At 57.3% G+C, this 24,551-nt stretch overlaps 1 protein-coding gene across 3 annotated transcripts; it reads left to right on the plus strand.

Annotated features, from left to right (window-relative positions):
* The first annotated feature begins 91 nt into the window (after nt 1-91).
* On the plus strand, nt 92-24,416 carry PPIL2 (peptidylprolyl isomerase like 2). 3 transcript variants are annotated; one of them, XM_029224151.1, is made up of 21 exons: nt 92-212; nt 1,882-1,931; nt 3,528-3,573; nt 5,249-5,311; nt 6,210-6,261; nt 8,854-8,905; nt 12,176-12,267; nt 12,815-12,904; nt 13,738-13,813; nt 14,514-14,674; nt 15,667-15,742; nt 16,182-16,288; nt 16,446-16,535; nt 16,738-16,771; nt 17,306-17,423; nt 21,519-21,575; nt 22,171-22,243; nt 22,352-22,414; nt 22,503-22,642; nt 22,812-22,931; nt 23,063-24,416. In XM_029224151.1, the coding sequence occupies exons 1-20, from the start codon at nt 181-183 to the stop codon at nt 22,906-22,908; spliced, it is 1,569 nt and encodes a 522-aa protein (XP_029079984.1). In that variant the 5' UTR covers nt 92-180; the 3' UTR covers nt 22,909-22,931; nt 23,063-24,416. The 3 variants fall into 3 exon arrangements, 2 of the variants coding, with proteins under 2 accessions (XP_029079984.1, XP_029079994.1); XR_003793742.1 differs by having other exon boundaries at nt 95-212; nt 22,503-22,617; XM_029224161.1 differs by lacking the exon at nt 23,063-24,416 and having other exon boundaries at nt 95-212; nt 22,503-22,617; nt 22,812-22,997.
* Nucleotides 24,417-24,551: the final 135 nt, after the last annotated feature.

Raw genomic sequence — 24,551 nt, forward strand, 5'->3', positions numbered from 1 at the left:
CATGCGCTTGGGCACCAGGAACCACAATTCCCGGCGTGCCCAGCGCCCGCTTCCGGGGCGGGTCCGAGAGACCCGGAAGTAGTTACGGAGCTCGGCCGAGAGGGCGCGGTGTGAGTTGTGTGCCGTTGTTTTTTCTCGCTCGCTGGTCCTGCCGCCGCCGCCGCCGCCGCCGCCGCCGCCATGGGGAAGCGACAGCACCAGAAGGACAAGATGTAAGTTGAGCCGCCGCCGGGAGCGGGCCTGTCCGCACTCTGCGCCGCGCCGAGTCCCTCTCGACGTCACTTCCCCGGGAGCCTCCGCCGTTCCCCGGCGGGGCGGCTCCCTCAGGCGCGGGTCTTTCGGGGTCCTGTCCCCTCGGCCCCTCCGCTCGCCAGCTCTGACCCCGCCGGCTTTCCCCGGGCGCGGTTCTCGCTCCCCAGCCTGCTCACGGGCTACAGCACCTTCCAATTAAAACAAACCCACCTGGCACCACCAGCTGCCATCGAGTTTCTTTGATTTTTTTTTATGACAAGAAGAGAAACATCTGTGTCGATCGGCTGTTTCCTGCTTTCCCTTTGAAACCACTCCAGTCGGGCTCTGCCCGCTGCACTGCTCTTGTCGTGATCCTGAAACTTCCGTGCGTCTCCATCCGGGGGTCAGTCAGTTCTCAGTCCTCGTTTTGTTGGGCTTCTCAGCAGCGTAGGACGCGGCTGACCGCCTCTCTCCCTCTGAAGCCCTTGTACGGTGCCTGGGACACCACACTCTTTGTTTTCAGGTTACCTCAGGGGTCTTTCTTTGTTGGTCTCTTCTGCTGGATCCTCCTCCCCCCGTTCCGGACCTCCTACGTCTCCTCCCCCAGGCTTCCTCTCTATTTACATCCTGCCCGGTGGGATCTCTCCAGTCTTGCTTAGGACAACTCCACTTGGAGATCCGATGGGCTTCTCGAATTCATTGTGGCCCACGGGGAAGCAACTCTTGATTTTCAGCACCTGAGCCTGTTCCTCCCCCATTTCCCCACCTCAGTGGTCACACCGCTCTCTCCTCGCTGGGGGGTCAGAAGCCTGGGAGTTTCCCTTAGCTCCCTCTGCCTCATGTCCATCAGTACGTCCTGCTGGCTCTTCCAGGAATTGACCGCTTCTCACTGCTGCCTATTGCTTGACCCTCTGTACACAGCAGCCAGAGTGATGCTTTGAGGACTTACGCTAGATCAGGGTCCTTTCATCCCGCCTGAAGCAAATCCAGAGTCCTCCCACGGCCCCTGAGGCCCCTTGTGATACGACCACCACCTGCGCTTCCATGATCAGTGGCCCCGTGCCCCCATGTGCACTCTTTTTCAGTGGCTTTGCCCTTCTTTGGGAGCACACTAGCTTTTCTTGCCTCAGGGCCTTTTTTTTTTTTTTTTTTTTTTTGCGGTACGCTGGCCTCTCACTGCTGCGGCCCCTCCCGTTGCAGGCTCCGGACGCGCAGGCTCAGCGGCCATGGCCCATGGGCCCAGCCACTCCGCGGCATGTGGGATCCCCCCGGACCGGGGCACGAACCTGTGTCCCCTGCATAGGCAGGCGGACTCTCAACCACTGCGCCACCAGGGAAGCCCTTGCCTCAGGGCTTTTATACGTGATTAGTCGGCTTGGTCCCTCTGCCCCGGAAAGCTCTCTCCCCAGGTCTTCGCGTGGCCAGCTGCTTCTCATTGTTAACCCTGCTCTTTGGAGCAGGACCGTTTGGGTTTGCTTAATAGTTTGTGTATCCCCTTGTTCTGTTGTGTTTTTCACTATGTGCCTGACACATAGTACGTGTTAAAAAAGCATTTTCCAAATGAGTGAAATGATTTCGGTTATCAACTTCTTACTTCCAGAGACTATTCTTTTTATAAAGAGGTGGTGGTAAGATTATCTTTCTCTCCAGGTACATTACCTGTGCTGAATACACTCACTTCTATGGTGGCAAGAAACCAGGTAAGGCATGAAATCCTTCTGTTCCTTTCGGTGTGTGTGTGGGTATAATTAAGGAATGATGCCTTCACAATGCAGTAAGTGTAAAAATGAACAGTTAATAAGAACGTGGAAACTATAGTAGACGGGTTGAGGACACAGTTCACAAAAGAGGAAATACACTAAACATAGGAGAAAATGTTTAATATTGGTGGTGATTTTTTTTTAACATAGGTTACAATAATATTTTCTCTGTCAAGTTAATAAAGAATACAAAGAACGGGGACTTCCTTGGTGGCGCAGTGGTTAAGAATCCGCCTGCCAATGCAAGGGACATGGTTTCGAGCCCTGGTCCAGGAAGATCTCACATGCCGTGGAGCAACTAAGCCTGTGTGCCACAACTACTGAGCCTGTGCTCTAGAGCCCACGAGCCGCAACTGCTGAGCCCCCACATGTCACAACTGTTGAAGCCCACGTGCCTAGAGCCTGTGCTCTGCAACAAAGACAAGCCACCGCTATGAGAAGCCTGCTTACTGCAACAAAGAGTAGCCCCTGCTCGCTGCAACTAGAGAAAGCCCGCGTGCAAGCAATAAAGACCCAATGCAGCCAAAAATAAATAAATTAAAAAAAAAAAAGAATGCAAAGAGCAATAATACCTAAAGCTATCAAGGCTGCAGTCAAAAGAGCACTGTCATGGTCACTGGTGGAAGCAAAACTGGCCCAGCCTCTTGGAAAGCAAAGCCAAGAGGGAGCCCCACAGCAGGGGTGTTAGTTAGGGTTGTGGCAGAAACCCACCTGCGGTATGTACTTTTTCCTCTAAGCTCTTTCTTGATGTACCCCACGTTTTGGTTCTGTCTAGAGAAAGGTTTTAGTACACAGCAATTTTTGCACTGGGTAATTTACATCAGCGTTTTCTTTTGTTTTTTTCTTTTTTTTCTTAATCTTAACAGGTTTTTATTTTTTTATCGATGTATTGTTGACCTGTAACACTGAGTGACTTCCAGGTGCACAATGCAGTGGTCTGATATTTCTGTGCCTTGCAAAACAAAACCCAAAATAGGTCTAGTTACCGTCTGTCACTACACACAATTATTATTATTATTTACTTATTAAAATTTATTTTATTTATTTTTGACTGTGTTGGGTCTTCGTTGCTGCACGTGGGCTTTTTCTAGTTGCAGCGAGCAGGGGATATTCTTTGTTTCAGTGCATGGGCTTCTCATTGCAGTGGCTTCTGTTGTTGAGGAGCATGGACTCTAGGCGCACGGGCTTCAGTAGTTGTGGCACACGGGCTCAGTAATTGTGGCTTGCGGGCTGTAGAGCGCAGGCTCAGTAGTTGTGACGCACGGGCTTCATTGCTCCGCGGCATGTGGGATCTTCCTGGACAAGGCCTCAAACCCGTTTCCCCTGCATTGGTAGGTAGATTCTTAACCACTGAGCCACCAGGGAAGCACCACACACAATTTTTAAGATATCATTGACTACAGTTCCCGTGTCGTGCGTTTCATCCCCGTGACTTACATGCACTTTTTCTTAAAACGTAGTTGACTTGTTGATAGAGTACATATGTGAAATTTTTTACAGAGTAAGTTTTCTGTCCTTTATTTTCATTTTACACAGACATCGCACAAACAGATTTTCGTCGTCTACCTTTTGACCACTGCAGGTAAGAGTTTGGAGAGTTTAACCTTTCCCTCGTGATTGTTCTCGGGTACTCAACTGTTTGACAGTGAATCTGATCCCTGGAGATGCAGGTGTAGCTTCTGTCTGCGTTCTCCTACCCGGATCTTCCGTGGACTGGAAGAAGGGACCCAGCAATGGAAAGAAATGATGATGGTTTTCTGCTTGTTCTGTGTCTCCATTTATGTGCATTGTCTTTTAACCTTGTTCTTACCTACAGAGGTAGGTAGGCTCTGTCATCAAGCCTGCCTTATAGTTGAGAGAATCAGTGCTTTGAAGAGTGAGCTCCCTCTCCCAGGTATCCCATCTAGGAAGTGGTCTGACTGTGAGCCCAGGGCTTTCATGCTTTCCTTTTGGTCCAGAGTCTGAGTAGTAACAGCAGCCCAGAGAGTCATGATACTGTGGCCCCTCCCCCTTCCCTGAGAATGCAGGTCACTGGGGGCGGGGAGGGACCCAGCTGCACAGCCACTTGGATGTCTCTTCCCACCCTCGTTAGACTAATGAACCCCAACACATTGGGGCTTGGGGGAGTGGGCAGGTCTGGTGGTCCCCATGGGCTTGAGTTTCCCCAAGTTTGAGCAGTGGTCAGCTCTGTCCTGGACACACGTGTCTACACAGCATTCTCCCCATCTTGCCCTCCTCTCCCTCTGACCAAAGTTCTGATTCCATAGGTCAGGGTGAGCCTTGAGAGCTGACCAAGCTCTCCTGGTGATGCCAGAACTGTGGTGGGGCAGGTCAGCCGATACCACAGGGCAGTGAGGGGGCAGGGGAGGCTGGGGGTGCAGCCGCTGAATCTGCCCAGGGCTTCCAGGAGGCTCCCCACATGGTGAGTGAGGGCTTCGCCTGTTTCACGTGGCTCAGGAAGTATGAACAAGTGAGGCCCAGACATCAGCAGCTGCATTTCTCCCACCGCCACCAGTTTTGTCATCAGCCTCCTGGAAATGTAGCCGTAAATTGGTTCTATGGAGATCCTTGGTTCCCAGTTCTTCCAAGAGGTCTCTGCTGTGTGTCTCGCCCATTTTGTAACTACCTTGGGTTCTGGGTAACACGTGCTTTGAGAATGTGCCCTTCAGGCCCTGTTAGGAGAAGACGCATGTTCACTGTCTTGCTGTTTGGAGCTTGCCTTGTTGTCGGGTCCTGCTCTGGTCGGTCCCCAGCAGTACTACTGGGTTAGAGTAGAAGGTTGGGCCAGAGGGGGCGGTGGTGAGGACTCCCCACAAGGGCTCCCTGGGGCAGCATTCGGGGAGGTGACCCCAATGCCGCCAGGCTGTCCAGGTCCTGGTGCCTGACCTGTGCTGACCGAACTCGTAGGTGACTGATATACAAACAAGCCAGGTCAGCCAGGGCTCTTGATGACTAGTGATGGAGACCCCATGCCAGAAGACTCCTCCACCTGTGGGCTCTGCTTTTCCGAAGCAGACCCTCCACGAGGCAGGAAGTGGCCTTCGACACCCATATCCCTGCACTGGAACTTACCCAGGGCTCCCGGGCGTCAGGTCTTGTCTGAGTCACTTACCCACTCCTTGGAAACATGGCGGGAACGGAGCCTGCTGTGCAGCCAGGAGCAGGCAGGGCTCCTCTAGACCGTGGTAACCCCCTGCCCCCAGAGTCTCCTGGGATGGGAGGGGGCAGTGCTCAGCAGTGACCCTGTCCTTCCTCAGTCTCTCTCTACAGCCCTTTGTCTACCCGGTCTGCACCCCCGAAGGCGTCGTCTTTGACTTGCTGTGAGTTTTCCCTTGACTTCTGACTAACAGATGTGGTGAGATTGTTGACACCCACTCAGGAAGGGGCTGTGGGGCCAGCTGGAGTGTTTGGGCTCCAGGCAGTGCTGAGCCTGGACACACCGAGGTCCCAGCAGCCTTGGGAGCCCTGGATGGGCCTCAGGCATGAGGTGGCAGTGCTGCTGTGACCTCTGCCTGGACGGGCGTTGGCCTCTCCCCCGTGTGGGGGTCCCTAGTGCTCTAATTCGCACCCTGTACCTGTTAGAGTGTTAATGAGCTGAGTAGCTTTCACTTCATGAGGGCAGAGCCATAGTTGAGGCGCATAATTTCCTAGTCCTTCCCTTTGAAGCTTTATGCTCAGTTTTATGTCCCAATGTAAGCCAGCTTCTGTAATTGTCTCATAGTTCAGATTCAGTTTAGAAGATTTGCAAAATACTTCAAAGGAATAGGGAAAATTGGCCATAATTGCATTGTCCGGGGAAAGCACTGCCAGTGTCTGGAGTGCTCTTCTGGGAGTGCATTTGTGGTAACCTGCTTGAGGTCACACTGTAGAAGATAGTTCAGGATCCAGTTTTCACTCAGATGAGAGCTTTTCTCCCCTATGTCATTCAGAATTCTCTGGAAGTGTGATTTTTGATGCTGGCCCAGTATTTCATTGTATGTACGTCTTTTTCTGTTAATGGTATTTATCCATGTTTATGCATAAGTAGAGTAAAAACCCTGAACGTACTTTGAAGCCCATGTAGCCAGAAATATTCCCCCATTTCCTCTGATGAGGCAAAAAGTGAAGTGGAGTGTAGCCCCTTCCCAGCTCCCCATGGAGGCAGACCCCTTGCACTGTGGCCCTGTCGCCAGGCTGCACCGGCCCTCCCGCTGACGCGCACTGTCCTCTTCCCTTCAGGAACATTGTCCCTTGGCTTAAGAAGTATGGCACCAACCCCAGCAACGGAGAGGTAGGTGGCTGTGCAGGAGCTTTGGTGATGCCGGTGAACACCAGGTGTCAGGTACAGGAACGTGGTGGAGGACCCACACCGGTCCTTTCTGGAGTGTTCCGCACTTGTGTGCACGTGTGCAGGCATCTGTCTTACCTCGGTCGTGGACGCAGTTGATTGGTGACCCCACTGCCCCTTGCTTCCACCCCCGAGGTGTCAGTGCGTCCGTGCGCCCTCCTGTGGTGGCACAGTTCGGGGGGGCATTTGGAGTTCTGCTGTTGCAGATGGTGGTCACACATGCGGTGTACCCCTGGGACTGCTGGACGCTGGGGGCTGCGTTTTCGGCTTGGTAGCTCCTGGCAAGTTGCACCCTGGAGGAGTCGTACTGTTCCAGACTCTCATCAGCGGCGTGTCAGGGGAGATGCGTGTCCTAGACCCTCGGCAGCTCTAGGAGCCACCTGTCTCTTTGGGTGATGTACTTGTGGGCACCAGCGTTCTGTGACGTGTGCTCTGTGGAGAGTTAGGTTAAGCAGCTGTTGATGTGTCACACGTACAGGTGCAGGAGAGAATCTGGAGTCGAGTTCCAGCATACTTCCCTGCTGGACACCCCCCGCCCCTCCGCATGCCTTGTTGTAAAGCCCCAGGGCGCCCACTTTCCGTTCCTCCTGCTGCTCTCTGTTCACTTCTCAGCTCGCCTTCCCTCTGCCACATTTATTCGGTTGCACCCATTCACTCACAGAAAGGGGTTAGCCGTGCAGCATGGGGCCTGGCGCTGTGAGCAGAGTGGGACGGGATGCTGACCAGAGGAGGATGGGGGACCTGGGGGCGTCTGTGGAGCAGTGCTGTGGAAGCTGTGACCCGGGGACGAGGGGAGATGGTGGCAGATAGTCTGAGTTACATTGGGGGGTCTCGCCAGCCCTGGAGGGAGCCTGGCTTCGTTCTGGATGGGCTGGAGGCCAGATGGGTTAAGCCGTAGCGAGCTGTGATCTGGCCTGTTTGGAAGCCTGGCTCTGGCTGCTGTGTCGGGACCAGACCTCCGGGAAGTGAGGGTGGAAGCAGGGAGGCAGCAGGGGCCGTGTACTTTCTGGGCAAGAGGTGCTGGGTGAGCCTGGGCTAGGGTGCAGGCTGAGGAGGTGCAGTGCAGGGGCTAGAGGTGGGCGAGCAGGGAGGGCGGGACCTTCTGCAGACCCTGGAAGCCAGGTTGGCTCCCCCAGGGTGTCAGCCTGATAGAAGTCCGGCCTGCGTTGGGGGAGTGGCGGGCAGTGTGGTGACTGGCACTGCGAAGCTGGGAGCTGGGCTGGGTGGTGGTCAGAGCCCTGTCTGCCGGGATTAGGCCTGGTCAGCTCTGTGACAGACCCTGGGGGCCCTGTGGAGAGTGGAGGCTGTCATTGTCATCGTATTTGGGGAGGCCCAAGAGGACCCGGGTGCGGTGAGGCTAGGGGGAGGGAGGGAGGCGGAAGAGGGGTGTGAGCAGGGTCCTGGTCACCAGCCTCGGACGTGTGAAGTGTCGTGGGTTCAGTCTTTGCTCAGCTGTGCGCTTGTTACCTGTGTTCTGGAGGTGGATGTGTACTCTGGGGCCCTGGGCGGTGGCCTTGTTTTCGGGATGCACCGCCTCCCCTGGGATCAGGCTGCGGCTGTGTCGAGGCTGGGGCTCGCTCCTCTGTCGGTGGGGGCTGCGCTTTGCCATCGCCCCCCAGCCCCCCGTGTTTCCTGGTCCACCTCTGGCCCCCCTGTCCTCGGTAAATGTGGCCAGCCGCTCCCCGGGTGCTCCCCAGCCCCACAGCATGCCAATCGCCTGCCCCCAGCCATCACCTCTGCTGCGGGTGTCCTGTCAGGGAGTCTGTGGTGCGTCCTCAAGTGGGGCCCGTGCCCCTCCCGGCCTGTGCCCAGAGTCCCCGCGGCCGCGGCCCTGAGGACCGTCCCTGTGGTGTCAGCTGCTGTGAGCTCCTGTCACCTCCCGGGACCCCAGGAGGAGGGTGCTGCATGTGGGTTTCCCTGGGTTGGCTGTGCCTGGGGCGGGCACCCACCATCTGTCCATAGGTGTGTGTGGGGGGGGTGGTTGGCTAACGAAGGCAGGGCCGAGGTGACTCAGGGAGTGGGCACTGGGCTGGGTGCAGGGACTGTGCCAGGGGAGGGAGGACGTGGGGCAGAACTGGGTTCAGCCCTGGTGGAAGGATGCCCGGTGTCTCTTCCGCGTGGCCCTTGGAGCTGGCCCTTGGTTGCTGCAGGGCCTGTGCCTCCCCATCCAGGGTCTCCCTGCTGCCCCCTCACTTCCTCTGACAGAGGCCTCCCCACTGGGCAGCTTTCCTCCAGCTGCTGGACTTTGCTTTATTGTCCAGGTTCCTGGAGAAGAGGTGAGCCGCAGACGAAGTCCAGAAGTTTTGAGAGAGGATCCCGTCCCATCCCCTCTTGGCATTTGCATGTATTGACTCCTCTTCCCCCACGTTGTAGTGCCTGGTGTTTCTTGGGTCGTCACACAGCAGAACAGCAGGGCAAATGCCTGGGTCCCCACTGCCCAGCTGAGGAGATATTGATTTGGCCAAAAAGTTTGTTCGGATGCCTCTGCCGTTTTTCATGTGAGTTACTTGTTATTATTAATTACGCTTTTTTCAGAAACTGGACGGGAGGTCCCTGATCAAGCTGAACTTTGCAAAGAACAGTGAAGGTGAGTAATCCTTTACAGCCAGTTTTAGGATTGGCCCGCAGGACCCGAGGCCCCCGCCTCTCACCAAGTTTTTGTTCCTTTCTGATCAGGCTGGAGGCTTGCTTTTGATTTCTCAAAGGCTAATAATTTTTTCTTAAAGGTCCAGGTAGTTGTTTTTTGTTTTTTTTATTTTGTGGTATGTGGGCCTCTCACTGTTGTGGCCTCTCCCGTTGTGGAGCACAGGCTCCGGACGCGTAGGCTCTGGACGCGTAGGCTCAGCAGCCATGGCTCACGGGCCCAGCTGCTCCGCAGCACATGGGATCTTCCCGGACCGGGGCACGAACCCGTGTCCCCTGCATCGGCAGGCAGACTCTTAACCACTGCGCCACCAGGGAAGCCCAGGTCCAGAAAGTTTAAAGCTGGGGTGGGGGTGAAACCTCCGGCTTGGGGCACTTCTTCCCACAAGGGCACTTGGGCCGTGTGGGCCTCCGGTGGCCTTTATGGGTCCAGCTGGGCCCCACGGGAGACAGGCCCTGCCTGGCCGTGGCTCTGGTCCAGTCATCGCTGGAGACATGCTGCTCAGGCTGCGGCCCAGGGCAGGCAGCCAGGCAGTGGGTGTGGGGGGTCTGACGGATTTGCCAGGTGGCTCTTGGGCTGGTTTCCACTTGGCACTGGTCATAAAGCCCCAGTCCAGGCCTGGGGTCCTGCTCTGCACTCCTCCACACCCTCCATTGTTCTCACTGGCCAGACGCCTGTGCCGAGGCGACCTCCGTGGACACCCACCTTGTTCTCGGTTCTCTGTGGGCCTGGCGCCGTGCCCTGGGCGCGTGCGGGTGCCGTGGTTGAGGTCGGTGTCGGGGCTCACTGGGCGGGTGTGTTCCGGGAGATGCTGGAGCAGCTGAGGCTGGCCTGGCTCCCAGCAGGTGCCAGATGGCAGTGAACGAGCAAGCGGGCCTTGGTGACCAGGAGCACAGCATCCCATAGATGGTCCCTGGGTGCCATGTGGCTCCCTGCTCTGAGAGCGGGTGATTCAGGGAGGCCCTCGGTGTGTCTCCTTCACAAGTGTTTACTGAGCGCCTGCTGTGTGCGGAGACCAAGACAGGCCGGGTCTCTCCCGGAACAAAAGGGAGGGAGGAAATTGGAAATGAGATCACTGTAGTGCGTCAGGTGCTGCATGTAACAGGTCAGAGGTAAAGCAGGGTGAGAGAGGGTCACAGGACGACTCGCTGACAGGGTTTGAGTATAAATCTGGGGGGAGGGGGAGGAAGGGCAGGGGAGGGGAGCCCTGTGGGGGTGTGGAGAGACCATTCTGGGCAGTGGGCTCAGCCTGTGCAAAGGCCCCGAGGCACAGCCAGGAGTCCAGTGTTGCTGCATCAGGGTGAGCGGAGCGGGAAGCAGGGTCTGTGGTCCAGAGTCAGGTGGGATGGGGTGCAGAGCAGTCATGCGGGGCTGGGGTGGCCACGGGAGAACTCAGAGATTACAGCAAGAAAGATCTGACCTAACTTTGCCTTTATTTAAATTTTTACTAAAAAAAAAAAAAAAAAAATTTACTAACTTTGATCTAGAGATTGCCTTTTTTTGGCTTTGTTTTGTCTTTTAGTTGAAATTTTTTTTTAAATTAATTTATTTTTGGCTGCATTGGGTCTTCGTTGCTGCACGTGGGCTTTCTCTAGTTGCGGCGAGCAGGGGCCGCTCTTCGTTGCAGTGTTCAGGCTTCTCTTGTTGCAGAACATGGGCTCTAGGCGCGTGGGCTTCAGTAGTTGTGGCATGCAGGCTTAGTAGTTGTGGCTTGCGGGCTCTAGAGCGCAGGCTCAGCAGTTGTGGCACACAGGCTTAGTTGCTCCGTGGCGTGTGGGATCTTCCTGGACCAGGGATTGAACCCATGTCCCCCGCATTGGCAGGTAGATTCTTAACCACTGTGCCACCAGGGAAGTCCTTTCCTTTTTTTTTTTTTATTTTTTAAAGACAGCATCATTTATTTTCTTTCTATTGTTTTTTGTTAATTAATTTATTCTTGGCTGCATTGGGTCTTCATTGCTGCATGTGGGCTTTCTCTAGTTGCAGCAAGCAGGGGCTACTCTTCATTGCGGTGGGCGTGCTTCTCATTGCGGTGGCTTCTCTTGTTGCAGAGCACGGGCTCTAGGTGTGTGGGCTTCAGTAGTTGTGGCATGTGGGCTCAGTAGTTGTGGCTCACAGGCTCTAGAGCACAGGCTCACTAGTTGTGGCACATGGGCTTAGTTGCTTCACGGCATGTGGGATCTTCCTGGACCAGAGCTCGAACCTGTGTCCCCTGCATTGGCAGGCGGATTCTTAACCACTGTGCCACCAGGGAAGTCCCAAGTTGACATTTTCAGGGATGTGAAAGTAGAGAGAATTCGGGACTTCCCTGGCAGTCCAGTGGTTGGGACTGTGCACTTCCAGTGTGGGGGGCCCATGTTTGATCTCTGGTCTGGGAACTAGGATCCCGTGATGTGGCCAAAAAAAAAAAGAAAGTAGAATTACTGTGTGACTCCCTGCCCCGTATCCATCCCCAGCTTCAGCTCCCATCCATTGTCAACGTGTCTGATTTTACTTATGCTAGCATTCTGCACGTACTCAGGTGGTTTTAAGCAGACACCTGACATCATACTACCTTGTGCTAAGTACTTCAGTGTGCATCTCTAAAAGCTAAAGGTTTAAGAAATAACAACCACAATACCGTTGTCACGTCTAAAATGTTAGTAGGAATGCCGTAGTATCATTGACTGTCCAGCCAGTGGTCAAGTTTCCAGAATGCTCTCATAATTATTTTTTGTAGTTTTGAAATCAGGATTTTTAGAGTCCATACAACTCAAGGTCTTTCATCTCTAAGTGTTCCCCTTTCTGCAGTGTTCTTGCTGGGACTTGAACAGGCTCCCTGGCTGTGGGCGGGTGTTGGTGGGGTGGGGCAGGGCACGGAGGGCAGCCGGGGCTGGTTGTAGTAACCCAGGCGAGGGACGCAGGAGGTACGGGGACGGGGCAGGGTCTGAAGGACAGGCTACTGGTGGGTGGGCAAGGGTGACGGATGCCCGAGGTGGAGAGGGAGGCCAGGTGGGCTGGGGGCTGACAAGGCCGACTTTGCTGAAGAAGGCCCTGCAGGGGTTGGGTCTTGCAGGATGAATGGGAATTCATGCTCTTGGAGGAGGAGCTTGAGCTGTGGGCTGTCCCCCGGGTCACCCTGGGCGTGCTGACGCAGGGTTCCGCCTCTCCCGCTCTCTGACCTTGGCTCTCTGACCTTGGCTCTCTGACCTTGGGCGTGTGCCCCCTCTCCAGGGAAGTACCACTGCCCTGTGCTGTTCACCGTCTTCACCAACAACAGCCACATCGTGGCCATCAGGACCACTGGCAACGTCTACGCCCACGAGGTGGGTCCTTGGGGAGCCCCAGGCCGGCTCATGGGGTGAGAGCCACCGGCGCATCCAGGAGATGGCAGGGCCTGCTCGTGTCCTCCAGACTGGACCGGGGCAGTTCTGCCCACTGAGCAGGTCCTTGTTCCCTGGTGTCCCCCACAGGCATCGGCAAAGACCTTGGAGGGACCTCAGCTCCTAGTGCCGCCCCAGGGGATCACATGTTGGGGGGGGTCCCGATTTCCACACCCGTCCTGCTCTGGGCCTGCTTTGGGCTGGGTGCAGATGGCAGGGCTGTGGCCCCATGATGCGGGAAACCCTCCCTAAGCCTTTTTCACGCCCATCCATGGAGGTTGGCCCCGCGGGGCTCTGGGGTCATGGATTCGGGTGGCTCATTGGGAGACAGATGTGTGACAACAGCAACCTGTCTGGGGCGCAGGAAGCCCCGCCCCTTGGTGGCACACACTTGTCCCCCCCACTTGGTCCTTTCCCTACCTCTGGGCGGGCTCTGGGCTGCCAGGTCGGGGGGCAGGCAACGTGACAGCGGACTTTCTCCTGGCTTTAGGCGGTGGAGCAGCTAAACATCAAGGCCAAGAACTTCCGAGACCTGCTGACCGACGAGCCCTTCTCCCGGCAGGACATCATCACCCTACAGGTGAGTGTCCCCTTCCCTGCCTGCCCGGGGACCACCCGCCCAGGACCTTGGCTCCTCCTGCCTCAGTGGTCTCGCAGCCCCCTGCCTGTGTAGCTCCCAGCTGTCCCAGCCGTTGGCAGAGCCCCTCCCACCCTCCCTGCCCTCAGTCACCCTGGGCCTCCACACAGGCTGCCTGCTCAGTCCAGGGCTCACTGCTCCCCTCCGAGGCTGCCCCTGCCGTGTCAGGGCCCTCGTCTCTGCCCCCAGAGCCACCTCCATGTTCCAGCAGCCCCGTTGGAGGCCTGAGGGCTGGGGCTGGTGTGCTCAGGACCCAGGGGCGAGTGTAGGGTGTGCCTGTAGGTGTCAGAGCCCCGAGTGAGTTCATGAGAACCCGGCCCTAGAAAATCAGGGTGTCTAGATCCTCCTGTGTGGCTCATCCCGTTCTAATCAGAGGCCGGTGCATGGCTCTCCCCAGTGATGGGCTCGCTGTCCCCAGGGCAGACCGTGGGGTCAGTCTGGCAGCCGGGCTGAAGGGGGGCGGCCTGCAGGAGGCCTGGAGGTGGGCACCCCACGTCCCGCGCTAACAGCCAAGGGTGCTCGGCTGTGTGCGGGGAGAAGGGGACGCAGCTGGCTGAGCCACTGCGTGGCCACTGTCCCTGCCCCACCCCTGCTCGTCACCCTGCACAGGGCACAGTCCCTGCTGACCTGCGGTGCCCATGCAGCCCCCAGCCTCTCCCCTCCAGCCTGGTCCCTCTGCCGGTCCACCCGTCCTTTGCTGCCTAGCAGCCACACGGCCCAGGATGGGTCTGGCTGTGGTGCCAGGCTCACTGCCACATGTGTTCTTTTTGCCATAGGACCCCACCAGTTTGGACAAATTCAATGTCTCCAACTTCTTTCATGTTAAGAATAACATGAAAATAATAGACCCAGGTATGTATGGCCAGGGCTGGCCCGGGTGCCAGGGACTTAGGTAGAAGAGCCTGTGCTCCTGGGTGAAGCCCATACTTCCCTGGGGCTTGAGCGTCTGGGAGTCTCACCCAGGTTTTCACAGGTCTTGCATTTCCTGAGCCCACGCTCCATCGTTCTGTGCTGGGGTTGGCAGACCACCCTGGCCCATGCCTGCCATCGGGGGCCAGACATGTCGGTGCCAGTCGGGCCATCACCATGGTGCCCAGCCTGGCCATCTCCTTGCCACCCCCGCCCCGTCAGGACTTGGCTCTAGGTCTCTCAGAGCTGCTTCCTTTCCCATGTGTTCGGGGGCCTGGATGGGCCTTCTCCTCAGAGATTGTGTCCCACCACAGGGATGGGCCATTCGTGCTGGCCGCTGGGTGGGTATGGAGGTCCCATGAAGGGTGGTGACTTCTCGTGGCCAGGGGTCCTGTGATGCGAGGTTGTGACCCCTGGGGCTGGGGCCGGTCTGGGGACAGGGCAGTGGCCTCGCTCTTTCTTCCCCCACTGGGTCCTCCCTGGGTTGTTGTGACCAGGAGACTGTGACTGTGACATAAGCTCTGGTCACTTCAGACTCGTGTCCTGGCCGGGGCTCTCAGTGGCTCTGGCCTCCTGTCCCTGTCACAACATCTGGGGATGCTGCTGGGTCTTGGCTGCTCAGGGCGACTGTGCTGTTTTGTAGATGAAGAAAAGGCCAAGCAGGACCCATCTTATTATTTGAAAAACACGAACACGGAGACCCGAGAGACGCTGCAGGAGCTCTACAAGGAGTTCAAAGGGGACGAGATGCTGGCGGCCACCATGAAGGTCCCCGAGAAGACAAAGGTGGACAGGCTGAACGCTGTGAGTAGGCAGCAGGCCTTGCCGCTGCCCTCTTTGCCCCTTGGGTCACTCCTGGGGACGGGGCTGCACTGAGGCTGGCCTGGCAAACCTGGGGCCACGGACAGGTGTGGCCGGCCCGGAGCAGATGTGCTAGGTGGACAGCTGCCCGGTAGCTTCAGTGGTTCCTCGCCCCACAGCTGCCTGGGGTATGGGCAGAGTCACTGCCCTGCGAAGCTGGTTACTCAGTGCCCAGAGCAACCTCAGGGGTGCCAAGCTGCTGGGGGGAGGGAGCCAGTGGTACTGGGGGTACCTGGCACCCGTCCTTACCTTCTCATCCCACACAGCCCACGGTTGGTCCTGGGACCCCCAGTTGGCAGTGAGGGCACCAGGATTTGCACCCTGGCTTGTCAAGCCCCCCTTCCTCTATTCAGGCAGGACCTGGTGAGCTGGGGCTGGGGGACCCTGGGAGGGGGGACCTCTGAGGTGCCCCCCTAAAGAACTGTCCAGAAAACTAAGCGTGCTAAAAGAAGGTTTGTTTATAATCTAATCCCACCTCTAACACGATGGTTCTTAGAATTTTGGTGTATTTCTTTCTCATGGGAAGAAACTTTTTTGTCCTTCCGTTTAGAAGGAAAAAAATCGTTTATTGAGGCTTATTTTTTTCCTGTAAGGACTTAACACATTTAAAAAGAAGCTCCAGTTCTTGGTGCTCTGAACCCCAGAGATGCCCAGGCTCTGCCTGGTGTGTTTTTCTGGGTTTCACTTAACGTGAGAGCTTTGGCAGCCAGGCCTTCAGCCCAGTTGAGACCCGTGGGCTGCTGGCTCACTGTGCCCCTGCTCCCTGGGCCCTTGGGGAGAGGCCAGTGTGGGCTGGGCTGTCCTGTCCCCCTTGGTAGACCCCTGCAGGCACCTGTGGGTGGTGGTCAGGGACACCTTCCTATAGGAGAGGCACCGAGCAGGGCCTGAGCAGCGGGGTGGCCTCGGGCTGAGGAGCCACCGTGGTTTCTTGGCAGGCCCACTATTCCACCGGGAAGGTCAGTGCCTCCTTCACCTCCACTGCCATGGTTCCCGAGACCACGCATGAAGCAGGTAGTGGCCTTTGTCTCCACCACCAGCGTTAACAGCGGCCAAGGGTGGGGTGCCCTCGTCCATGCCCTTCTCAGCGCTGCTCTGTCGCGCCTGGGCTTTGTGGGCTCGTGGGCAACTCAGGAGTGGCCAGGCACGGCCCCTTTTGAAAGTGGGCTTGTGCTTGGGATAGGGGCGGCTGTCCAGGGGGCTCCCTGGTGATGGGAGGCCCTCCCCATGGTGGGGCCACCCCACCTCAGGCTCCAGCCCAAGTCCCACCTTGGCGTTGCCCCCAAGCCCCCTTCCTCTCCTGTTCTTGGCTGGTTGGGCCCCCCTCCCCCCAGCCCTCCCCTCCCTACATCGAGGAGCCGTCAGGCCCCGCTGCCCCACCCTCCCCGATGCCCCTGGGGGCTCCGGGCCGCGGATAGGCAGGCAGGCAGGCAGCTCAGGCCTTTGCTTGCAGCCGCCATTGATGAGGACGTGCTGCGCTACCAGTTCGTGAAGAAGAAGGGCTACGTGCGGCTGCACACCAACTTGGGTGACCTCAACCTGGAGCTGCACTGCGACCTGGTGGGTGAGGTGGCCGCCTGCGAGTGCCTGGCTGCTGGGCCTTGCAAGTCCTTCCTCACTGTCAGGGCCGCCTTCCACTGCCCAAGGGCCCTGGGGGTCCTCGGTACCCTTCCCTGGACGCCATGTGCCTCAGCGGAGCACCTTGCCTTTTTTGTAGACGCCAAAAACCTGTGAGAACTTCATCAAGCTTTGTAAGAAGCAGTACTACGATGGCACCCTCTTCCACAGGTCCATCCGAAACTTCGTGGTGAGTGCCGTGCGCCAGCCTCCCAGTGCCCACGTGCGGAGTCCTGCAGTGACCCACGTGTACCCAGGGGCCAGCTGGCCACACCAGGCCTCTTGGGGGTGAACCAGGAGGGCCCCATTCTCACCAGGAGCAGCTGGGGGATGGGGGGCAGGGGGGCTGAGGCTCATGGGCACGGCTTCTCACTGGCTGGTTCTTCCTGCAGATACAGGGGGGTGACCCCACGGGCACAGGCACAGGTAGGTGCTCGTGCTGGGCCCCTGGGGACTCTGGCTGCGCCACAGGCTCTGAGGGCAGGGGCGTGGGGACTCTGCTAGCCCCACGTGCTGTTTCCTCGTTCCAAGGTGGTTGTGAGGCCTCAGCCACAGATGAAGGGTTGGGGGCACGTTACCTCCCGCTGGGCCTCCAGGGGCACCCCCTCTGTCCACAGACCAAGGAGGCCTACAGTGGGTGGAGGTTGGGCCCCACCCTGGATGCTGCCCCTCCAAAGCCACCCTTAGCCTGCCAGCTGCTTGGGCCAGCTCATCCCTCACCCTGTGTTGTGTGAGCAGGAACCACCCATCTCCTTGGCACTTTACTCCCTGTTCTGTGGGCCGGGCCCTAACCAGGGGCTCTGAGGGCCCTGGGGCTGCGGGGGTGTCCTGCGAGGCGGGGGGGTTGGTGATGAGGACCCCAGGGATTGGGCACGGGTTTTTGAGCTGGGCCGCGTCCCAAGAGCTGCGCTCAGCTGGGACCTGGTCATTCTTGCTGCCACGTCCCCCCTCCTCCTCCAGGGGGGGAGTCGTACTGGGGAAAGCCCTTCCGAGACGAGTTCCGGCCCAACCTCTCGCACACGGGCCGCGGCGTCCTCAGCATGGCCAACTCGGGGCCCAACACCAACAAGTCTCAGTTGTGAGTCAATGGGCGGCCATGGGAGGGGCCCGGGGAGGGGGTGGCTCCTGCAGGTTCTCCGTCAGCCTCGCCCTACATATTGTGCCCCCGACCCTGAATCCAATCCAGAAAGTGTGGGGACATGCGCAGACCTGCCTGAGCGCTGGGCCTGTGCACCTGCACGTAAAACGAGTCAGCCGGCAACCCCACGCCTCGTGGTGGTGCCTGCGACAGGCCAGGGCGGCACCAGATGTGGGTGTGGATGTGGATGCCTGGCCGGGGGTCGGAGACCCAGTGAGGGGTCGGGAATTCTGCTGTGAGTGTTTTGGCGTTAGATGCCCAGGACACCCACCTTGGTCCTAGTAGGTCTAAGTTTTGGTGCTGAGAGGGTGAGAACAGGCTAGATGTACAGGCTTGGGCAGCCTGTGTCCAAGTGTCAGTGGAAGGTGGGGGGCGGCGCAGGGGAGCTGCGGGGCCGCAGAGGAGAGTGTTTTCCCAGGAGCCACACGCTGCCTGCGGAGGTTGGTTTGGGCCACATGGCCACTGATGGCGCGTCGAGGACGGTTTGGGTGGCGGCTCGCATGCACCTTTGCTGGCTTCATCTGCAGAGCCGCCTGGCTTGGTGGAATGGGGCCCCAGGTGGAGTGTTTCTCTCCCGCTCAGCCTTCTCTAGGAGCTTTATGAGTTCATCTACGTTTCTTGATTCATGATTCTTAAAAATCCTTAATTTTTTACCTGTGTTCCAGATATTTTCCCAGACTTTAAAAATTTCGGGGAAAGGTGGCACATGTTTTTACATCTCTCCTGTGGCATTTCCACTTGTGCTTAAGGAGTCCCCAGTGCCATCGTGCGTGTGTCTCGGGGAAGTTGTGGAAGGCTTTGATTTTGGGATCTCGCTTGTCCGTGGTGATTGTGTGTGACGTGGGCACAGCGTTTGTTTCCTCCCAGTTGTGCTGGTGTCACTCAGAGCAGTCCCCTCCCCAGGTGGATGGCAGCCTTGCTGGCAACTGAACAGTCAGGATGCCCGTCACAGTCTGTCAGGTGGCTAGTTGGCCCCCAGGCCATCGTGGGCACTAGTGGAGCGGGGAGGGGCCCCCGAAGGGCGGAACACCCCCTCCTGCCTGATGGGTGGTCCCCTGTCTTAGGTGACTTGTTCCCAGTGATTTCCTGCTCATCCTCCAGCGGAGCCCCTGAGAGAGCTTCCCACAGAGAAGGCACTTCCCGCCAGCCATGAGGGCCTCGGGTCGTCCTCCTCATGCCCTGGCACTCGGCACCTTCCTGTGGGAATTGGCTCTCACTCTGTTGTTCCTTCCGCCAACGTTACACTTAACCTGCTCACACCAGCTCCACACTGGGCTCTGCAGTGAGTTCCAGGAGGTCCACCCTCACTATTTGTTTGCACGTTGCTTTGGCTCTGATTGCTTATTCTCTAATCTGGATTTTATTTTAATTGGAGCGATGTGACGTGTGTTTTTTAAATTTATTTAATTAAAAAATTTTTTTTGTGACGTGTGCTTTGGAACAACGGACGTGCGTGGTGTAGTTTCCATCTAAGGATGTGCCTTGACTTCTCCTTGGATGTCTTCTATCTTCTAACGCGATTTTACAGTTTCTTCACATGGGTCCTTTGCCTTCCTGGATAAAGCAATTCCTTAAGGATTTTGTAGTTTGTGATATTTTTGTAAACAGATTTTTTTCCCCCTAATTCTGGGTGGTTATTGTTCATGTAGAGAAAAACTATTATTTAGGCACTTTATCAAATTCTCTTATATTTCCAGTAGTTTACTGAAACTCTTAGGCTTCGTAGACATTCACGTTATCAGCTTGAGGGGGTGTCCTCTCCTTCCTGGTGCAAGCATGGTCCCGTCACCATCAGGCTGTGCGGGGGAGGACATGGGCTCTGTTGCGTCACCCGGTCAGGTTTGCTGTGGACCTACTTTCTCAAGTGAGGTTGCTGAGTTTGCAGATGCTTTCCTGTAGCGTCTGTCACTGTAACATATGCTGTTTTTCTCCCGGAGGCTGTGGGCCAGCCTTTCTGCTGTGTCCGTGTGTTTGTCCTGGCCAAGATTGTAGACTGCTGCTCCCTCCACATGGGGGCCGGCCTGGGTCATCTGTGCTGGTTTGATGGGGATCTGAGTACCGTGGGCGCTGCCCATGGGGCGAGGTGGCCGGCGCCTTCTGGGGGGACAGCTGAGCAGCTTTGGAGGCGAGGCAGCTGTTGTGACCTCGCTGGACAGGGACGGCCGCAGAGCGTCCTGCTGACCCTTAGGTGGGCTTTGCTGCTCCGGCCAAGCACTGATTCACATTTTGCCGGAATGGGACTCACCCATCTCTGGATTCTCAGCCTGTGTCCATGCATCCCCCTCTCTCCCCATCGCTGACCACATCTGTGTCCGTTCTTCCTCAGGGCTTACAAGGGTTGTCTGCTTTCACTTTCTCTGTAGTTATTTTCAGTTTTTACCTCGAATTGCTTCTTCCTGGTTTCTGTTCTCTCCTTTCTTATCGGCCTGTGCGTCCCCCGCCCGCTGCTTGCTGGTGGCTGGTGGTTCCGTCTGTCTCATCCTGGCAGGGCTATGTGGCAGGTTTCTTAGCCCCATGGGGCTGGGTGGGTGCTCTGCGTGCTATTGGCAGGGCCGGTGGTGTCACCTTTTTTTATTATTTCCAACTCTGCTTAAATAGCCAGTAAAACCGCTGCTGGATTGGTGGCGGTTTTCTCTTTTTATTTCTAATATTATTGGGTGTTTTGTCTTTTCAAAGAGCTAATTTTAAACTTTATTTCCTTTCTGTTATGCCTTGGTCTCCCTTTTGTTGTTTTTCTGTTTTCCTCCTGTTACTTTAGGTTTATTCCATTCTCTCTTGAGTTTCTTTAACTGTGTTAGAAGTGAGAATAGGAGACCTGCCTGGCGGCCGGAGGTCGGGGATGCACAATTCCGCGATTTTTGACGTCTGGCAGCCCGATGGGCTTGGAAGGCGTGCACTCCCTGGGCGGCTGCTGACGCGTGTTGATGGAGCTCGGTCCCGCACGGGCTGTGGGGATGTGGGGGCATTGCTGCACTTCTCTGGGGACTGCTCCATGTTGCGACCATCGCCACACTTCCTGCCTGTATCCCTTCTGTCTGCTTCCATCCTTCTTTTAGCCTTGTAGATTCTTGAAGTCTTAAAGCAGTATCTTACACAGCACACACCTAGATCTTGGTTTATTTTAATTCAGCCTGACAGTCCTAAGTGTATTTAACTTTCTAGTCACTGTGCTGCTTCTGGTGATCTTAATTTGTTTTCTACTTAGTCTTTTCTTCTATTTCTTTTCCTTCTTTTCGCTCTCTCCTGGTTTGGAACTTAGACGTTTTCCTTGTGGCCACGAAGTACATCCGTCTAATGTCTGAAGTTACTGGTTAGCGCCCTACCCCCCCCCCCCCCCCCCCACCCCGCCGGCTCTCACATCCGTGTCCTCGGGGAGTTTAATTTGCCTTTTTTAAAAAATTTATTTATTTATTTTTGGCTGTGTTGGGTCTTCGTTGCTGCATGCGGGCTTTCTCTCTAGTTGCGGCGAGCGGGGGCTACTCTGTTGTGGTGCGGTGGCTTCTCTTGTTGCGGAGCACGGGCTCTAGGCGCGCGGGCTTCAGTAGTTGTGACATGTGGACTTCAGTAGCTGTGGCTTCTGGGCTCTAGAGCGCAGGCTCAGTAGTTGTGGCGCACGGGCTTAGTTGCTCCATGGCATGTGGGATCCTCCCGGACCAGGGCTTGAACCCGTGTCCCCTGCATTGGCAGATGGATTCTCAACCACTGCATCACCAGGGAAGCCCCCTAATTTGCCCATTTTTATACCAAATTAAACATGAAGATTTTTGAGGTTGGCCCTTGTGTCCCTTTCCCACGTGTGTCTGTGTCCGGACCCCTTCTTGCTTGTTGCCTCCTTTCTTCCAGGCTATACAGTCTGTGGTCCTGTAGTCAGTCTCTTGATGGGACGGGCTGTGGGCACAGCGTCGGCCCAGGAGGAGGTTGGCGGCGGTCAGGCCTGGAGGCAGAGCCCCTGCCCCTTCCTGCACGGCCTGGTAGGGGGCCAAGGCAGGCAGGTGGGGAGGCGCAGGCTCTCCCTGACCATCCCTCTTTCCCTAGCTTCATCACCTTCCGCTCCTGCGCGTACCTGGACAGGAAGCACACCATCTTCGGGCGGTAAGGAGCTGCACGTGAGGTCTGTGTCGGGGGTGGGCGGCTACCTTCCCCTGGGCTGGGCCTGCTCCCACTTGCCCCGTCTGTGTCTCTGCACAAGTGGGGGCTTGGGGCTTCTCTGGCGGGGGATGGGGGTGGGCAGGGAGTTGGGCCCTCTGGACCTGAGACCCGTCCCAGTGGCCTACCCAGCGCCCTGCCTGCACCCTCAGGCTCTCCCTTGAATGGTCCCGAGTCTTAAAGCTGGGCCACATCCTGTCTCTCTCCCCATCTCCTGTCTGGAGCTCGGTACCCATCCTGTGAAGGCCCAGATGGTATTTCCAGCTCTGTGGCTTCATGGTCTCTGTCACACCCCCTCTCTGGTCGTAGCACAAAATCAGCTACAGGCATTATGAGCGTGGACGGGTCCCGATCAATCTTTGTTGACAGAGCTGGCAGGCAGCTGGACTTGGCCACCAGCCGGGCCCGGGGACCCCGCCCTTCATCTCTGGGTCCTACTGGCTCCTTCTGGAGCCACTCTGTGCCCCTGGCCTGCACAGGAACATGGCCTTTGGGGGTGCCCTGCCCTGGGCACATTCTCAGGTGCCCCATCGTGCTGCAGGGTTGTTGGAGGCTTTGACACACTGACGGCCATGGAGAATGTGGAGAGTGACCCCAAAACTGACCGCCCTAAGGTATGTGCCCGGGAGCATGGGGGCTGCTCCTCAGGCTTGGCACTGGGCAGGCCCTAGGCGGGCTGGGGGCATGCGCCGGCTCTGCTTACCCCCTCCCGCCCCCACCAGGAGGAGATTCGCATGGACTCCACCACAGTGTTTGTGGACCCCTACGAGGAAGCCGATGCCAAGGTGAGGGGGGCACTCGGGGCCCGTTCCGTCCCCAGGAGCCCCACCCGGCCCAAGGGCTCCAGGCCAGACACTCCCCTGCCTGCCACAGATCGCTGAGGAGCGGAAGAAGACGCGGCTGGAGGCAGCGGCCCTGGAGAGCACAGCCAAGACCAGCCAGCCCCAGCAGGGGAGCCAGGGCCCCCAGACGTACCGCCGGGGAGTGGGCAAGTACATCAGCCCGGTGGTCACGTGAGTCTCCACGGTGCTCTCCCTGCACTTACCGCCGGGGGGTGGGGCAGCTGGGGGCACCAGCATGAGCTCGCTGCTGGGGGGCGCCTTGGTGCAGGGTGAAGGAAGGGGGGGTCGGGGGGGGCCTGGTACCCACATGGCAGCTCTCGTCTGCTGCTTCTCTCCCCAGGAAACGGGTAGCAGAGGAAGAACCCTCCACCAGTGCAGCTGTCCCCGTGGCCAAGAAAAAGCCCAGCCGAGGTTTTGGGGACTTCAGCTCGTGGTAGCAGGCTGGCCGCTCTGGATTCTGGTAGGGGACTTGGACTGTGTCCCGAGTTGTCTGCCCTTTGAGCTGCAACTCAATAAAGCTCTGGTCTATTGGCCTGGGTCCTCTTTCCTGGCCTTGGGAGTCCACGGGCCACCTCTTCTCTCCCTGGGTAGGACGGCCTGGCCCTGTCTCCACGTCTGCTCCTCTGCCTCAGTCAGGAGGGCAAAGCCAGCTGGCTCCTGCTGTTCCTGGCAAAGGGCGAGCAGAGGTCCTGGGAGCTGGTGTCTGTCGTCCCCCCAGCCCCTGCCAACTCCTCTCCAGCCTCAGGGCCTGGCCTTGTGCTCACACACGACCTGGGGACCTGCTCGGTGGTGTCTCTTCCTACTGAAGATCTTCAAAGCCTGCCCTTTCTGCGCCCTCCATCCCACAGTCCTCCTGACTGTGATGATGCTCCCTCGGCTTCCAGAAGCTCCCGTGGAAGCTGAGGGACAGCTGCCTCCTCCCAGGACCCATCTACTCCCTCTGCAAGGCCAACAGGGTCATCACTGCCCTCCCCTACTCTCAGCACTTGTGTTCTCGGGTCAGCAAGGCCACCACCCCCTTGGGCTCTGGTCCCGTTTCTCTCCTTTCCTGCCTCACCCGAAACCTCACGTCAGTGAGTGCCAACAGCTCTTACTTCTAGAAGGTACTGTGGCTCTTTCCGCGTCTCTGCTTCTGAGCCCTGGGCCCGTCTCACCTGCCTCCTCTGAGCCTCGTGTGCAGGTCCCCATGGATGGCGGCGCCTTCCCTGCACACGGACCCACCGTGCAGCCCGTCCTCCGAGGCCCCTGCCCATGACCATCAGCTGGGACCTGGGCTCGACGGTGACCTTTCCACTCCCCCGATGCCTTGGGCCAGGCTGCTGTCCCTCACGTCTTCCCAACCCTCTCTCCATTAAGGGGCTTACACGCCCATGCTGTCTCCGGGAGCTGGGGTCACGGGGATGAGGTGGCCGGGCCTGGTGACGGCCAGCCTAAGTGCTCTTGTGGGCCACACGGGGATGCTTGCCTAGGGCGCCTGGACCCCCAGATTGGGGGCTCCGCCCTCAGCAGCTCCTTGGCTACCCCATCAGGTCGCGAGACCTGTGATGCTGCTAACTAGGAGACATTGGATGTTGGAAGCTTTATTTTTAAACCTCACACAGACAGAGGACGGAGAGCTGGACGTGGGGCCAGAGGAAGCCTGTGCATGTGAGCTTGGCAGTCCTGCTTGAGGGGCAAAACTTCGGGCTGGCCTGGGCTTCTGTCCATCCGTCTGTCTGGCAGCCATGCCCAACTGCCCTGAGGGAAGGCCGGCCACCCTGGGCTGCAGCCCCGCGGCGCCACCCACAGTGAAGGACAGGCCTGCCCAGAGCCTTAGACAAATGAGGGTTTACATTTCTGTAGGTCGTTTTGAGCTTAAATTGTAGTTTTCTAGACATTAAAAACATTCAGATTTTGTTAATTCCCTGGTGAGATTATCAGGTAAATTAAAGAACTTTTTAAACAACTCCCATTTCTGATCCCTCCTAATATCTGACAGATGCCATCAAGAATAAGCATTAAGGTATAAAAATACTGTATATGTACTGTGCAGAAGACATTACATAGTTTAACTTAAATGCATTTATAATCCTGGCATCAC

Source organism: Monodon monoceros, unplaced genomic scaffold (genome assembly GCF_005190385.1).
Source record: "Monodon monoceros isolate NGI ecotype Baffin Bay Population unplaced genomic scaffold, NGI_Narwhal_1 Super_Scaffold_1, whole genome shotgun sequence".
In the NCBI taxonomy this organism is placed as follows: Eukaryota; Metazoa; Chordata; class Mammalia; order Artiodactyla; family Monodontidae; genus Monodon; species Monodon monoceros.